We start from the raw sequence: 16,206 nt of genomic DNA, 5'->3' as shown, positions 1-16,206 counted from the left end.
ATTCTGAAATTTAGCTCTTTAAGAAAATGCTTTTCAGCAGGTTAACTTTTAGAGGTGGAAACTTTTTTTTTTTTTTTTTTTTTTTTTTTTAATTCGAAACAAAATAAAACCATGGAGAGGTGAAAATGTCAGGCTTTGTAGGAAGTACCCAAATGTGCTGCCTGAGCTGCTAAAACAAAGAGCTCTGCACCAGGAGCTCTAGCTGTGGTGATTTTCTCACATTTTTGAATGGTGTCCTAATTTCATTATGCTGATGAATGTTTGCAACACCATTCTAGCTTCAGGCTTTGTTGGTAAACTTTGCCTATTTTTAGGCTGTGTCATTCAAGTGTTTACAAAATATCGACCATTCACTTCAAACAAGTGAAGCTGACAGTCAGAAATTCATGCTTCCAGTTCTGTAGCACATCATTTCTAACAAAATAAAATAGAAAATTCCGTACCTGGGTAGAAAGCAACATAACTTCCTTTGTTTTAAGAACTGATGATTTACTTGGGAAAAGAGCTCAAGAATGCAGTTTGAATGTTTTGCATTATTTTGATTCCAGTCCCCTTAGATCCTGCCATCTAATGCTATTGTTTTTACTAGAAAAAGGTACTGAGGTTTCGACTTTTGAAGTGGATGCATTGTGTTATCTCACAAAAATTAATTAGTCTTGATTTTGTGTGAAGATGCAGAAAATAAAGGTCAGTTTAGGACAGTACTGAAACATATTTAGCAAATCCGTATTAGTGTTTAAACTTAAAATGAGCTAGTATGAATTAAAAAGAAACAAATTATGTATAGACAGTAGTAGCACTTGAAGTGGTAGCACAAAGTTTGTTCTCAAAATTGAATGTTTAAGTACTCACATTATATATAATAACTCAAAATTGCTGTAAAAATCGTCTGTTTCTAGGTGCCGGTCTCTACATACATTTGTTGATTTGTTTATTTAATACCAAGTTACTCAATGCCCTGAATTCTCTATTTCCTTGTTACAGGTCTGTTACCACAGCTATTAGGAGTAGCACCAGAGAAGGCCATAAAACTTACTGTAAGTTTGTAAATGGATTTTTTCACATTTCTCCACATTGTAAAATGCACCAAATAACAATTAGCAACTGTTAATATCTGATTTGTGAATAGTACAAGTGGCATAGAAGTCTCATCCAGAGGTGGACATGAACATTTTAAGAATCTTACTGAAAACTTAGTTTTGGTCTCACTCCAAAATATGACAAGCTCATTCAACTTGTTCAGCTCATCTGCTTGTCTGTAAGTAGCACAGGCCTTTGGTTTCACTTCTTAGCAAATCAGAAGAATTATTTATTGGAGGGCTTTTGTTTTTGTATCTCCATGTGGTTCCTGTATACATGATTCTAGTGGAACAGGAGATAGATAATATGAGCAGGTAGTGAATTTTTGATAAGAAAGGAACTTGTTTGCGTGATGTTTTTTTCTAAATGTTTTACTTTTGTAATTTTGTTACTTCTTAAGTGTTTGAAAGGCACTTAAGAATTTCTTATTATAATTCAGTCATAGTATATTTTTTATTCACTGATTAGGTAGTATTCATCAAAGCTAGTAGTATTCATTTAAAGAAAAAGGCACGTAATGCTACTAATTGAATTGTCATTGTGTTAAAGCTTAGTACTGAACATTCTGATATTTGACATTTAATTTAATTTTTTTCATATAGTGAGCATTTTTAAAATATAATGTATTTTATAATTTTCTGATTTTTAAAATTACCTTATTAGTGATGATTTATTTTTTGAGTAATAAGTATTCAAATTATGCTGCAAATTCTTGTTAGAAGGAAGAGCATAACTTTAGAATATTTAATATAAAATCTAAGACTGATTTCTTTGATATCTTGTAGTTTGGTAGGTTAGTGGATGTATTTGCATTTTCATTTGCACAGATTTTGCAGCTGATGAGTGTTTTCTCTGACCTTTTAATTTATCAGCTTTCATAAATGTTTGTCTTTTAAGGTTAATGATTTTGTGAGAGATAAGTTTAGGACTAAAGATGGATCTGTCCCACTGGCTGCAGAAATTCTTGCTGGTGGCTGTGTAAGTATCTTTAATTTCCTTCATATGATATTCATGAAAGTACAGTTTATAAGATTAATTGTATGGACTAAGGCTTCTGTTTAACCACAGATCCGGTTCAAGAGCAGATTCTCCTAGAGCATCTCAGTTCTTTCCTAGATAGGCCAGCCGTTCTTGATGAAAGGGTAAATGTTTCTGTGCATTGTGCCTTTTAACTGTGCTCTGTAATTCTCACAGTTTAGAGTTTGTTTCCTTAATAAAGAATGTCTTTATTCATGTTGGCTGTAGCTTACGGCCTAAAGAGGATTCATGCTAACCTTTCCAGAAGTTAATAATTAGTTACTACTTTGTGGCACCCACTCTACCACGTCACTTCTTTCCTGATGTGTTATTGCACCCACTAATTTTCACTTTTTGCAGTGATACTGGCTTTTGAAATGGCAAAGACTGCTCATGCTTCTTTGAGTTCATAGCAGACGTAGGCTGTGTAATGTTAACTCAGTGCATAATGCATTCCTGAATGTAGGCTGTATTTAAAACCCACTAAGATTTTAAGAGTGTTTTCCTTGCACAAAGTAGTATCTTAATGAACCACTAGCATATTACTGGATAAATGATAATACTTCACTACTTGGTCTAGTTCTATCTGTTCATATTACAGCTTACTGTATCTGGTGTATTGATTTGTTCAAGCAAATGTAAATGCTTTAGGTAAAACTAATAGTTGTTCAAAGACCGGTGCATTTTACAGATAAAGAGCACCGTTTATTTAAAACAGCTTTGATCACTGGGGCAGAGCAATGTTGGTGTATTTTTAATCTATCTTTGTTTCTGCTGTCATAAGACAGATGAGGTCACATTTTCAAGCGGCTTCTACCTGTGTCGAAAACTACAGTGAGCAGCAACTTAAAAAAAAATAAATGCTTGCATCTCAACCTCAGTAGGTGCAGAGATTTGTGCTGTATGTGCTTGCAGAAAGTGAACTACGATTACCAGCCTCAGGGTGCAGTGGCTCTGTTGCATTGCAGGCTGAGAAGCCCTGGCTTTCTGTAATTCTCAGGAGATGGGGCAGGATTTGGCTGCTGTCTCACTGCTCCTTCTGTTTGATCACTGACCTGTTGTAGACTGCCAGGTAGGATCCCCTTGTTCTGTAACTTTAGGAGCATTCAGGGAAGAAAAAAAGAAGGGGAGGGAGAGAAGAATGTGGGTCTCTAAAGCACTAAATAAAAAGCATGCTGTAAATGAAGGAAAAATGCAATAAAGCGCTTGCAGAGTAAAAAGTGTTTGCCCCTTACACTAATAAAAAGTCTCATGAACATAGCAGCCATAGAGAATTCAGCAGAATTTTCATTTAAAATGTCATTTGATCTAGAGTTTTTATTTTACAGACTGCTGTGAATTTTTTAATGCAGTACAAAAAGCACTCTTTACAGAGACCTGTCATTCATGAGAATGTTGCAGCAAGCTTTTTGCAGCAGTTCACTGTAAACTAAGGATCTGCTTTAAGAGATAGGTGGTTTGAAATGTATTTTAAATGTGCTGTAAATGTTGGCTTGTCCTAAATTTATATTAACAGTGAGAAGCTGCATGAAGTTGTAGCAGTAGACGTGCAGTGGCAGAATGCCCTGAGTTTTCTTTTAACTGTAGTGCTCCACTTAAGGGCATAGTTTGGTGCCAGGTAGATAGGTTGCAACTTGTCTCTTCTGCAGGTGGTCTTTGGGCTCTTTTGTAATTTTAAACCCAATTCAGACTAGCGACTCTCATTACCAGCGTTGCCTAGGTTTTTTGGGCTGAATTTTTCTCTCAAGGTGTAAATATATGTGTTAAATATGAGATGCCAAAGACATGCTTTTTCCTCTAGCTTTCAGGATTGCATTGGCCTAACTTTTTGTCCCCATTTAAGCCATCATGAAACCTGTGATTTCTCTGTGGAAGCAGCACGGACAATATTGAATGCTTGAAAATTGTCAGTCTTGGATTTTTACCTCATTTCACAATGTAGTAATCGCTTATGTGGGAGGCAAGAAGACAGGAGGGCATGATGTGTTAAAGTCTAAAAAGGGGAGGCCAACTAAGATGAATTTTCTAAGACACCTGTCCTAGCACCTTTCCGCTTTCCACATCTAATTCTCAGCTGGGATTGTGTTACAAACACAGATTCAAATTTTTCTTCTTCAGTGCTTCTGTTTCCTTGGAGTGTATTCACTGTTTAAGCAAGAGTCGAGTGCTGGGATGCATGCTAGTTTGTAATGTTTTAAATATCAGCTCTGTGAATACGGTATAGTAATAGTACCTAGAAAAGGGAGGACAAGCAGATACTTGGATAGTTTGGGTTGTTCAGTAACACAAAGGGCTTTGAAGGGGTCAGTATCACCTGAGTAGCTCCACTCTGCTGTTTGCCCAACCATTGCCAGGCGTTGACTTTTAAGTCTCCAAGGAGTTCACTTTGCATCATAATTACTGTGAATTAGTACACATGGCTGACTTTTGCACTTGTAACTAAAGCTGATTGTTTCATTGAACAAGTCTTTTTCTGTTTTGTAAACTGTTTTCTCTCCTGAAAAAAAAAAGAAAGAAAGAAGAAAAGAAAATAGATCTTTTATTTCATGACCTTGTGACACTTAATTCAGTTAACAGCCTGTTTCATAGCTTTTTATTACGTGAAGATGAAAGCGATAGGTGGGTTGAGTTGTTGGGTTTTTTTTGAGACCCCCAAGAATATAATTAAAAGTATAACCTTTATACTTAAGGAAGACTGTTATGTAAATTACTGACACAAGATTTCCATCTCCTTTGTTTGTAAGAAAATTTCCTAATGACTATAGTATTTGTTACCCATAAAAATGCATGTAGCTTTCAGATTTGCACAATGCCTGACACCCACCACGAACTCTAATCTCTGCTGCGCATTTTGGACTCTCATCACTCATGCAAATCCTATATAGCCCTTATCATTATGAGGCTAGTAAAAAGCTTCAGTTTCAAGGTATGGTGTAATGATGCTGTAGAGCTAAGATCTGCTGAGCATCTTAACCACAAAGCTGACTTAACCGTAGTGAATTAAAATGGGCACAGATATGCTAGGTTTGATTTCTGCTAATGCTATAACTTACCTTCGGAGCTCCTTAATAAAAGGATGTGTAAGCTGTAAGTACAACTTGAAATATTTTCTTTACGGTGGCAATAATCTTGACATTTCTGGAAGCTTCATTTCATGGTGTTTTACTTCATTTTATATTTTAAATAAAAATTAAGTCATACCAAGTTTAGCTGTTTGCTTTTTTTAATCTTAATTCACTTACAGGCATCTGTTGAAAGTAACCTTTTTTTTTATATAGCATTATATATTCTTATTTTTTGAGTTTTATTAACACATGGAAAACTCTGTAAAAATGTCATAAATACTATAATATTTGGGGTTTTGAGACATTATCTTTAATACTAACTTCTTAGGTGAGACAGTCATTTTGCGTAGTACCTTTAATAAAGCAATTCAACATTTAATGAAAAATTTACATTTGTGTAATTGGGAAGGAGATTCAATGAGCAAAATAAAGAGTGATTTAAAACATAAAAGAATACTAAGAAAAACAGAAGCAGGATTATAGCATGACTAAAAAGAAATCGCTATATAATGTATGTTGCCTTGTCTGCATATATTAATACAATGATATCGGTAAGTAGGAGGCGTAATTTTCAGCAAGAAAAGAGAATTACATTTTGCTTTATTAACCTTTCCTTCTGCTCTCCCTTCTCCTTCTGAGTACAGTCTTTTCCTTCTCAGCTGCTCAGTGTGTGCTCACTATTAGCCAGCTTAAATCATGTAGCACAGTACAATTACAGATCCCATACAGATCTGCTTTTGTTTAAATTGTCAAGGCAATTTTAAGCATATTTTGAGAGACTTTATAGTAATCAGAATAAAGTAAAAATGTATTGGACCTGCTTGGGCAGCCTCAACTCTGCTATGGAACATAAAAATTAGATACAGTTAAGATGGAGTGCAAAATCCTGCCCAGAATTAATTTTAATAAAGGAATATGATGTGAAATTCCATGAGAATTGTGCCAAATAACAGATCCAATGCAAATAGTTTTATTAAGCTACTTGAAACATTTATTTTATGTTTCAGAGAGTACTAAAGATAAGTCCACATCTGAGCTACATTTTCTTCGTGGCATTGCAGTGGAGACAGAGGATGTAAAAGCTGCAATTCCCACATTTAGATCTCTTACTTGCAATAATTCAGACATTTGGAAGTTGTGGACTAAAGGAGACTGAAGTTGCCATTCTTGCTTTCACTATTATGAAATGTAAATATGTTAACACTTTATTTGGCTAGGGAAGCTGAGCTGTGGGTAGAATTAAACTGCACAGTATATATGCCAGGGAAAAAAAATACCTGCATGTATATCTGGGAGGGAAAAAAAAAAAAAGCAAACAACTGCTCTCACACAGAAAAGTTTTGGTCTAATTTATTGAGATAGTTAAATGAGAAGGTGGTCATCTTGATGACCTTTGACAGCAAATGGCATATGTCTCTTGAGCACTTTGCAGATTATTCTCTGAGGTCTGTTCTCCCAGTGGTTGGGGATCCTTTTCTTTCAAGGGGAGTTCTGCCTGCTTGTGTATTCCCAACTTTCACATCTGCTTTAAGGAAAACTTCAGAATCTCCTAATGCATGCATTTTTCCCTTGATTAAATTTAAAGCTATTTTTTTGTGTATAAAATTGATAATCAGTAAATTATTTAGATTTAAATTCTGTTAATAATATAAATGGAACTGAATATACTATAATTAATTAGGTATTTTAAAACTGTAGTGTTGTTCTCTGAACTACTGTAAGTCTGGTTATTTTCACCATGCTGAAAATAATTTAAACTAATTGTAAATTTTTGGTAAAAAAATTCCAACTAGATCTCGACTTAAATTTTACTTCACATTTGCAAACTCACTGTATTTCAACACTGCTCTGTTTTAATTGTCTCTGATAAATTTTCATCCAATTTTAGATTTAAGCCTTACAATGAGATTTGGGAAGGCAACATACAGTAACATGATAGCCCTTTCCAAGAGGTACCAAAGTGTGGGAAAGTTAGTGGTATAAAGTTCTTGCTTCTCTTTGACTTCACCCCATATTTCCTTGCAGGTTTGGATGTTTTTAAAATAACAGTTTGCTGAATTTTTCACCCCGTCATACCTACTTAAACTAGTCTTTCCCCAAATCAGTAATGAATTTTGAAGATTTTCCTTTTGCATTAGTTAATCTAAATTTAATGTTTTTCTTTTTCCAAAAGGTATTTTTCCATAATGAGTTAGAGATACTTTCCCATTTTGCTTTCCCTCTCATCTTTATTTTCATTTTCTTTCCACCTGAAAAAACGAGAGGGAAAATGTTCCAAACTGTAGAATGAGGAGGGATGCCTAGGTTTAGGGTGATAGTTTTCTGATTCCAGAACCAAACAATTCTGTATGCTTTAAAAGTCCATTTTTCCCAGCAAACTTACTTAATACTAATTCAATTTGAATCTTACTCTTTTTTTCTCCTGTTATATTAGAAATAATGACTGCAAAGTTTTACATGAACGCACACTGCAGTTTAATACACGGATTTGTTTTGACAATTATATTTTATTACATATCCATTTCTCCTTGTACTTTTTTTACTGGCAGTAAAATATTACAGTGTTTACCAGTGAAGGTTCAAAAAAACCCCAAATCCAAAAACAAAGGCTAGAACTCAAATCAGGAATTAAAATCTAGCTTTCAGTGAGAAAAAGGAAGATATTTATGATGTCACAGTAATTTATGATGTGACCAAGAAATAATGGGTCACAGTTTTAATACAGCTACCATACCTTAGGACTTGAAAGGTCTGTAAATCATTAAATGATTCTACAGCTAGTCAAAACAGACAAGTAGAACAGACAGAACCAAACGTTAACAGATTTGACAGGTCTGTAAGTTAATTGCTTTTATAATGCCAATCAAGTAGGCTCCACTTTGATTTTTTGGCTGGGCTTCTGAGAAGTGAATTACCTATAACATGGAAAATATCCACAATTTCAATTTTTTTCCCACTGCAGACTTGGTCAGTGCTTATAAACAAACCATACTCCTTTTTGTTTCTGTTTAGACAGGTCATTAATATTCTATTGTACAACAGTCCTCACAACTTGTATCTGACTCTTGGAAATCCAGTGCAGTAGCAGGAATGTACTTCTGTTCAGACTAATTGCAATTCTATTTATGAGCACTTTTATGTGAGGATTTGGCAGAACTTGCTTTACATTTTATGTACATTTGGACATTAACAAGACTGTGATTCTAGCAGCGTTCGCTGTTTGAGCTGTACAAAGTAAAACCATAGCCAGACCAAGGGAAGGCTGTCCTCTGAAGATTAGCTAGAGAAAAACAGAATTCTGCCTGAGCAGCATGAAAGCTGTTTCTGTGATAGGCTGATCAGGGTAGTGAAAAGCAGATGATTGAGGCCTCAGGAAATCTAGTGATCTGAAAAAAAGGTATTTACTAGATGAACTCCCATAGCTAAAGAGCATTATCAGAATGCTGTGTAGATAGGACCATAGATGAGAGAACACAAAATAGCATGAGATGGCTTGTCTAGATTTTTGAGGCCTGGCTTTATAGAATGAAAAGGTAACATAGAAGTAAGCTTTTGAGAACCCTCTTGCTTGGGTCTTGACATACAGTACCACAAAATTAAGGTTATCACCTTTGAGATCTCTAAGAGAAACAGTCACTTTGGACTGCTCTCTGTTACTTGTGACCTTTTCTGGTAACAGGAAAGTCCATAGTGAAGTCCCCTCTGCAGCAGTTTGGCATAATTCATCTAATCCTCTTGGGACCTACTGCCATACAAACACCAAGACTTTTAGAGGTAGTTTGAAGCACTGCAGTGGTACTCTGTAAATCTGGTTTTTAAGCCTTGTTCTATTGTTGAGCTGGGGTCTGATTTTGTGGTAAATCATTGAACAGTTCTTTGCCTTAGTTGCCCTTTATTATACAATGGGGATGGTAATTCTTCCATTCTTGAAATCATCGATACATTTTTAATTTAATTTTTGTTCATGACAAAGAGCAATCTTTATTTAGTGGTCTACTTTAGGAACCTTGACTTTAATTAGGATTAATGGATGCTAGGAAATGCACAGGAAAACAAGCTGCATCTGACAACTGAGAGTATATTATGCAGTAGGACTGAATATGATAAACAGTTGACTAAAAATCTTGGAATTTGATCTGCTTGTCTTTTGTAGATTAAACAAGTAACCAAGACATTGTAGACAATTTCTTTAGCAGAGGTTGATTTTTGGTAATTGTATAATATATTGCTTATGTATTTTTATGATTGCCATTAATTGCTATAATTGCTATCCCTGGGTGATATTGTTGAAAAAACATTAACACTAATAGCAATAGTAATGCTTTCTTCATCCATGAAACCATAAAAGGGAATATGTGATAAAATGGATGGGATGCAGAAGAAAGATCTTAGGCAGACCCTAAAAGCTGTTGCTGAGAGCAGGAAAGGGGCTACAGTTGGAAATAGGTAGTAAGGTTAATTAGAGGAACAAGAACATTCAGTAGCACTGAAAAGAAAATAATCTAGTACTTTCTTCTGGAATGGAAAAAACAGAATCTCCGTCTTTAATTGCAAGCTGCATTCCCTTCAGAACATACACCAGAGCTTTCAAATGGAGATGCGAAAGCCCGAGGAGAGTTGTGTCTGGTGTGCTCATTTCTTAATCTCATAAGGACACAAAAAGCAGTTATATTTAAAAGAACAGGAATTTCTTCTCTCAATGTAATGAGGGGGGTGAAAAATCTGTTTATTTTCCAGTAAGTTTATTGCAGAGTGATTTGAACACATGAAGAAATAGAAAACGTTTTGACTTCTTAAACTGAAGTATTGTTAAGTGGTTGCTACTAAACCAATTTTTTTTTAATTACAGAGTGGGCTTTATTTCTCCCTGGACAAAAAAACCCAACTAATCCTCAACTCTTTCTATTTCTTCCTTCTGTTCAGTAAAGCAGGAAAGTAGCAGGAGTCATGATAGACAGTACTGTATTACTGTGCAAGACTATACTGCCATCGAGAGGTGTTGGGTGATATCATACTGATAGCAGAGGTGAAGAACTGCTAAAATGGGAAAAAAAACCAGCTTATTTTTAAAAATCCACATGTGTATGGGTGCATAGCTAGATGACTTTGTTAAAGGACATTAAAAGGCATGTAGATTTCTAGTTATGCATGTATGAATTGTTCTTGGATGATAGTGATATTTCCCTTTTATTTTATTTGTTTCAAATCAAACAAGACCGTAAGTGCTTGTGATTAGGTCAGACGTTAAATTCTTTCAGTATAATATAGGCCCTTTGTGGGCCCTTAGAGATAATTATCTATGCAGTACCTCTGGCTATCTACACCTATAAATAACTCAAAATTGTAGTTTAATCACATGATAAAAACTGAAAAATAATAGAGTCAGATCATTTGTTTAAAAAATGACTGGAAGATGTGATAAAGAATTCAGAGTTGAGGGTATTCAAGTTTGTAACTTCAGTACAGCAAAATCTGTGTTACTGGGAAGCATCTGTATTAAACAGTTGATGTTTTTCATTTTTCTGACACTTAGCTGAGAAATCATTAAACTTGAGTAACCTGAGCTTAAATGGTGTTTATTCAAGGCAAAAAAAAAAAAAAAAAGTAGTTTTCAAATTTTTCCCTTTGGGAGCTTATTTCAAAATTTTATAATTAAATGCATTTTTAACTGCAAAAGCTAGCAAACCAGAAGGCAGTATTCTTCAATTTTTGGCCAAACAAAATTAATGAACAGGGTGATACAATATGCTGAGGATGTTTTGTCTTTTTTCTCCATACCAGTTTATACCAGTACCTTGAAAAGACTGGAAAAAAAAACAGATTGATGAGATTTCTTTCATTGCATTCACTATGCAGAAATTGAGGAAGAAGACAGAAGCCATGCTATTGTGATTCAAGCTACTGATTTGGAGATGAGGCTATCTAGAGACTGTTACAAGTTGTGAATGTTTGGGGGGGGGGGGAATGCACACACTGGTCATATAATTAAACTGTCTGCCTCAAAACCCCTTCTTGTAAAACCAGATTCATTGCACTTTCCTCACAGAAGCACTGGGAGGAAATAAATTAATATTTATGAGACGCTTGCATTACTGTGATGATGAATAACACAATAGGAGTTACCAGTACTAGATAAGCAAGAAATCATTTCATTAGAGAGCCATCTCCGGTTTGCTTCCCCCCCCCCATTTTGAGAGCAAGGAGCTGCAGTTACCAGCACAGATGCTCAAATAACAGAATGATCAAAGCTCCCCACGAGGCGACTGTGCTTGTTACCACTGGAACTGCCTCTGTACAGGCTGATAAACCAGCCTTCCTCTGCATCACAAGGCAGGCAGGTGGTAGAAACCCTCCTACTGAGACCTCTGTCAGGTATTGTCTGGCTCGTCGCTTTCAGTTATTCACCGTTTGATTTTTGGAGTATATCATTGATCAAATTCAGAGTGTAACAGAGGTTGTTCAGGTAGTTCTGGGATAGTATCTGGACTGTCTGGAAACACTGGAAATGACTGGTGTCTCTCTTCAGACCTGCTGTGTGGGCAGCAAAATTGATAGTCCTTTTAGTACTGTCATGTGCATGCAGGTTTCAGTGATTTTTTAAAACTTTGAATGTAGTGAGCTTGGTTGTATGAAGTGGGTAAATAATAGCATCCATGTTCTTAAATAGCAAGCTGAAGCAGAGGAAGTCCTGTGTGATTTAGCCAGAGCAGCGAACGTCTGATGCTGGAAGTGTCAACACAGCCAGGCTGGCCATGCAAACACAGGCATTTATATGTACTAGCACCTGAAGTACTTCCCATCTGTTTGTATTGAAATTATATTGTATGGAAATAATTTGTCTTTATTCTTCTTTAAAATCAGAGATACCTTTCTACTTCCTTTCTTCATAATGGCATTCACTTGTAAACATTTTAATAGATTTTTTTAGTTGTTCCATGTTTTGGTGCACTAATAGTAATAATGATACTAATTTTGTACTAATACCTAATTTTGTTGTAATCTTTTAAAATTTAATACGGTTTTCCTGTAGTGAAAATTAGTGGAACATTTCTCACAGAGTCATGGCACAATGAACTGCAGGAATATTATATTGAAGGAATGTAGTTTAATTCTGCTAGTAGATCAATTGATACGAGTTTTTAAGTAATATATTTTAGGGATTAACATAGAGTATAACAAACTTGCAAATGAACATTATCACCTGCAATTCAGATTTTGTAATTTTAAAGAAGAAAATATGTTGGCATATGGAAGTGCCTAATAATTGCAATACCTACACCAAAATTTTTATTATATAGAAGTATGCAGTTCATCAAAGAACCTTTTCAGGATTCTTTTTATTTATTTCGAGACTTTGCAAGATGAATAGACAAGTAAAAGGAAGAATTTTTTGTTTTGAATGCTTACTTATTTAACATTCAGCTTAAGTGCAAAATTTAAATCAGCATTATGTGCCAAATAATTTATCAGTCTAATTTTTGATGGCAACAAGAATGGCAGTTATATATACATCAGGATTCTGGTTTGGTAAAAGCAGTTAAATTAAATTATGCCAATTTGAAAGTCAAAACCAGTTCAGTTACACAAGAGTATGCTTTTCCTGGTGAAAATAGGAAACACTTGGGATATTTTGGGGGTTATGTAAAGACTTTAATTTGTAACTACATTGTGTATGCTCACTCCAAGTGGTAGACGAGAATAGTTGTTCGTATGAATTGCCATTTCTTCGGCACATAATTTGAACCATATTACTGCATGTATTTTTTATTTTGAATAATAGTTAATCTGAGCTACAATTAATTCTTTTAACATTGGGATAATTTTTAAAATATTACATACTAGACATCACTACATGCAAGTGCTTTCAAATGCTTATTTTATTTTAGTCGTTACCTTCTAGAACAAAATAGTTATTTTGTTGTAGGGAGGGCGAGGTTTGCCCTTTGCATACTTCACATGATTTCAGATCCTAGAGAAGAGCACAACTGTCACACTACAGAATTACATACTTACCAGAAGTTAGAATGACATTCTGCTGAATTTGAGCCAGAAGGAGTTTGAATGAATATTTTTAAAATGCACTTAGGTAACCTTCACATACCTTTTTTCCTGGTTGCAGATTTTTAGCTCAGGATCTGTCGGTGGAGCAGAAGGGTTATGCCCTAAGTTACATGTGATGAATGAGATGGACTTTACGAGAACCAGAGGGAGTCCAAAGTTGTGTTTTAAAGCAGACTTTCAGAATTGATTGAGTGGTGTCTTCCCAACAAATGGAGACTGACACATGGGAAACATTTAGCTTTTCTTGATTAATAGAATCCTTCAGTCTGTAGACCTTCTTTTCTATAATACCTGGTACCTAAATAATGATGTAGAGCTCAGACTCTTGAATCAAGCAGCATTGAATAGCACTGAAACTGGTAGTTCAGAGGGTTTTTTTAAAAAGCACAATATACTTGCAATTCAGTTTATTGGAATCCATGTGTTCTTTGTTATATGAACTCATGTGAAAATTGGAAAGAAGTTTCTGCCAGATTTCTACTCTTCAACAGTATGTTTTCACTTTCTGTATACTCCACATTACAGCTGCTTTACTAGTTACCAGTTCTTTTTACTTCAGTACTTGTGTTACAGTGTTCTTGGCTTGTCAGTATTGCATAACTTGGTGTTGGTGAATGTGTTCTTGTAAAAAGAATTGAGCTAGTGTCTGTCTGATGTACTGCAGTGTCCTGCAGTGGCTGACCTGCTTCCTCGTTTTTTCCTGACGACTTATCTCACAGGAGAGTAGGTTTCTTACCTTGTGAGGTGCACTAATACTAAAACTCTTGACTGCTAATAGCGTAACTGAGTGCAGCAAGATTGAAAATGTCTTGTCTTGAATGTAACAGGATGCACACTGCAAATAATGTAGCAGGTTAATATATTGATTTCTGCTTTTAATTTCAGGCTGGAGGTTCTCAAGTAATCTTTACCAATCCACTGGAAATTGTCAAGATTCGATTGCAGGTGGCTGGAGAAATTACTACTGGTCCACGAGTTAGTGCCCTCAGTGTGTTAAGGGACTTAGGTTTCTTTGGTCTTTACAAGGTATGTTTTTAAAAAATATTAAAAATAAGCTTATTATAAATCTTTCAAATCAACATATAATTACATTGTTCTCACAAACTTTCATGGATGGACACAATTGTACTTTTTAAAAGAAATATTACATGATATTATATCTTAATTTTTTTCCTTTTTGATTAAGGGAAGAAACTGTCTCATCTTTTTGAGCATATGGTTTTTGTAAATCTTACTGAGATTTCTTTTCTTACTTCAGCATGTTTAAGGTTCATTGAGTATTAGTTTGTGATTCCTGATATTCTGCTTGCTGTAAAAAAAAAGCATATTTTCATCTGCTACATGATATAGGGCTTACCATTTTGGAACTTTGCTTTTACTTTCTGTGTTTGATTCAGCAACTTTCCCAGATGTCATCATTCATTTGGTAATGGGAATTAATTGCAGCACAATAATAGTGAAGAAATACAGACAGTGGGAGCCCAGCATAAAAATAAACTCCTAAAGTAAGCTTCCCCTAGCTTCTTTAGAAGAATATTACCCAAAATAATACCACAAAAAGCTGCCTTTGTGACTGTACGTTACAGACTCCACAGTTCTGCGTGCTATATTACTGTCTTCACATAGATACATAAATACATAGAAGTAATGTTAGGCTTAATGATGACAGCAGGAATAAAAATGTCTTCTGATTGCTGAATCTAAAAGGATATATGCTACAAATAATTTAAAGGATTAACATACTTTTATGATGTCTTCTACTTTTAAATGAAGGAGATTAGATATACGGGGGGATATGAAAGGTCTTAAAGTATTTTGAGAAAGCCAGAGAAACTTATTTTGAGAAACTTTGTTTCAAGTATTGAAACAAAAGTTGTAGTTAATACCATATACTGCAGAGCACCGTGTGATGTTTCTTCTGACTCTTCGGCCTAAAACTCGGGAAAAAGCTTGCATTATTCCAATTTGTCCTAGGATTTCCAGTGAAGCAGGCAGTATTCCTGTTCCTTATTTACAGCACTGCAGCCATAAATTGGAGATGCTCCAAAAGACACCAAATGAGCCCCATCCCCCTTCTCCCCTGTATTTAAATTCCATCTGCTTTTTTAAGCATCCAGTGTTTCTAAATTGTTCTGTTAACATTACAAAGAGGGAGTCTGCCCACGAGAACGTGTCTGTATGTTTTGGCCTGGAGAGAAGTTGCAGGTCTGAATAGAATTTAATGGGGAGTTGTTTTTCCCTTTAAATTGACTTGCTAATTTTTTAGGTTTTACTGAAGCTGAGGCTATTTTGTAAACTCCTAGTAAATGGCATTACGTGTTGATCAGATTAACATTTACAACTGAAAACAGGGATTTTGTAGAGTCTGCTTCCCTGAGGCTGTGCAGGAATGGAGGTCAGTTACTGACTTTTACTTGGACTAGCAAAAAGAAAACACGAAATGAGAACCAGTGATGAACTAGTTTACCAAGGTAGCGACTTTTGATTTTTATTTCTTTCCCTGAATACCTGCTCTTGGTGGTTGAGCAGAATTTGCTACAATTTTCCATTTTTAATGACGTTAATGTCTAGGGTTGTATCATGAATTATTTCTATCCACTAGAACAAATACCGGTGGATATTAGTAAGGACTACACATGAACAGGAGCTAGTTACAGCACTGTGTTGCTTTGAAACAGACAGTTACTTAATCACAAGACACACAATTTCAGTGCTTCATTTATTGAGTCCATTTGCCTCCACAAAATAAAAACAAACAAACAAACAAAAAGAAAATAAGCCACAGAAGGATTTAGGTTTGGTTTTACTCAGCTGTTGTCTCTGTTAATGTATCTCTCAATCCCTCCACCCCACTTCTTGTGTTCATATCCTTCTGTATGTCATTAAGATTCATTGCCTACAGAAACTTGAGCGATTTGACAGAACTAGAGAATTTAGCCTGGCAATGATAGGCACCCACTAGGCATAGACCGTGTCACAAGGC

General features: G+C 35.2%; 1 protein-coding gene across 1 annotated transcript in view; it reads left to right on the top strand.

The window, feature by feature from the left end:
- SLC25A13 (solute carrier family 25 member 13) overlaps window positions 1-16,206 on the top strand; it is a 101,659-nt gene that overhangs the window by 70,809 nt on the left and 14,644 nt on the right. Inside the window, exons 12-14 of the mRNA XM_058832273.1 lie at window positions 985-1,037; window positions 1,978-2,058; window positions 14,109-14,249. Coding sequence (XP_058688256.1) covers window positions 985-1,037; window positions 1,978-2,058; window positions 14,109-14,249 — 275 coding nt within the window. The remainder of the gene's footprint in view (window positions 1-984; window positions 1,038-1,977; window positions 2,059-14,108; window positions 14,250-16,206) is intronic.

This window comes from Poecile atricapillus, chromosome 2, assembly GCF_030490865.1.
Source record: "Poecile atricapillus isolate bPoeAtr1 chromosome 2, bPoeAtr1.hap1, whole genome shotgun sequence".
Classification (NCBI taxonomy): Eukaryota; Metazoa; Chordata; class Aves; order Passeriformes; family Paridae; genus Poecile; species Poecile atricapillus.
Note: the sequence above shows the minus strand (reverse complement) of the source record. Positions and strands in the feature narration are given on the sequence as shown.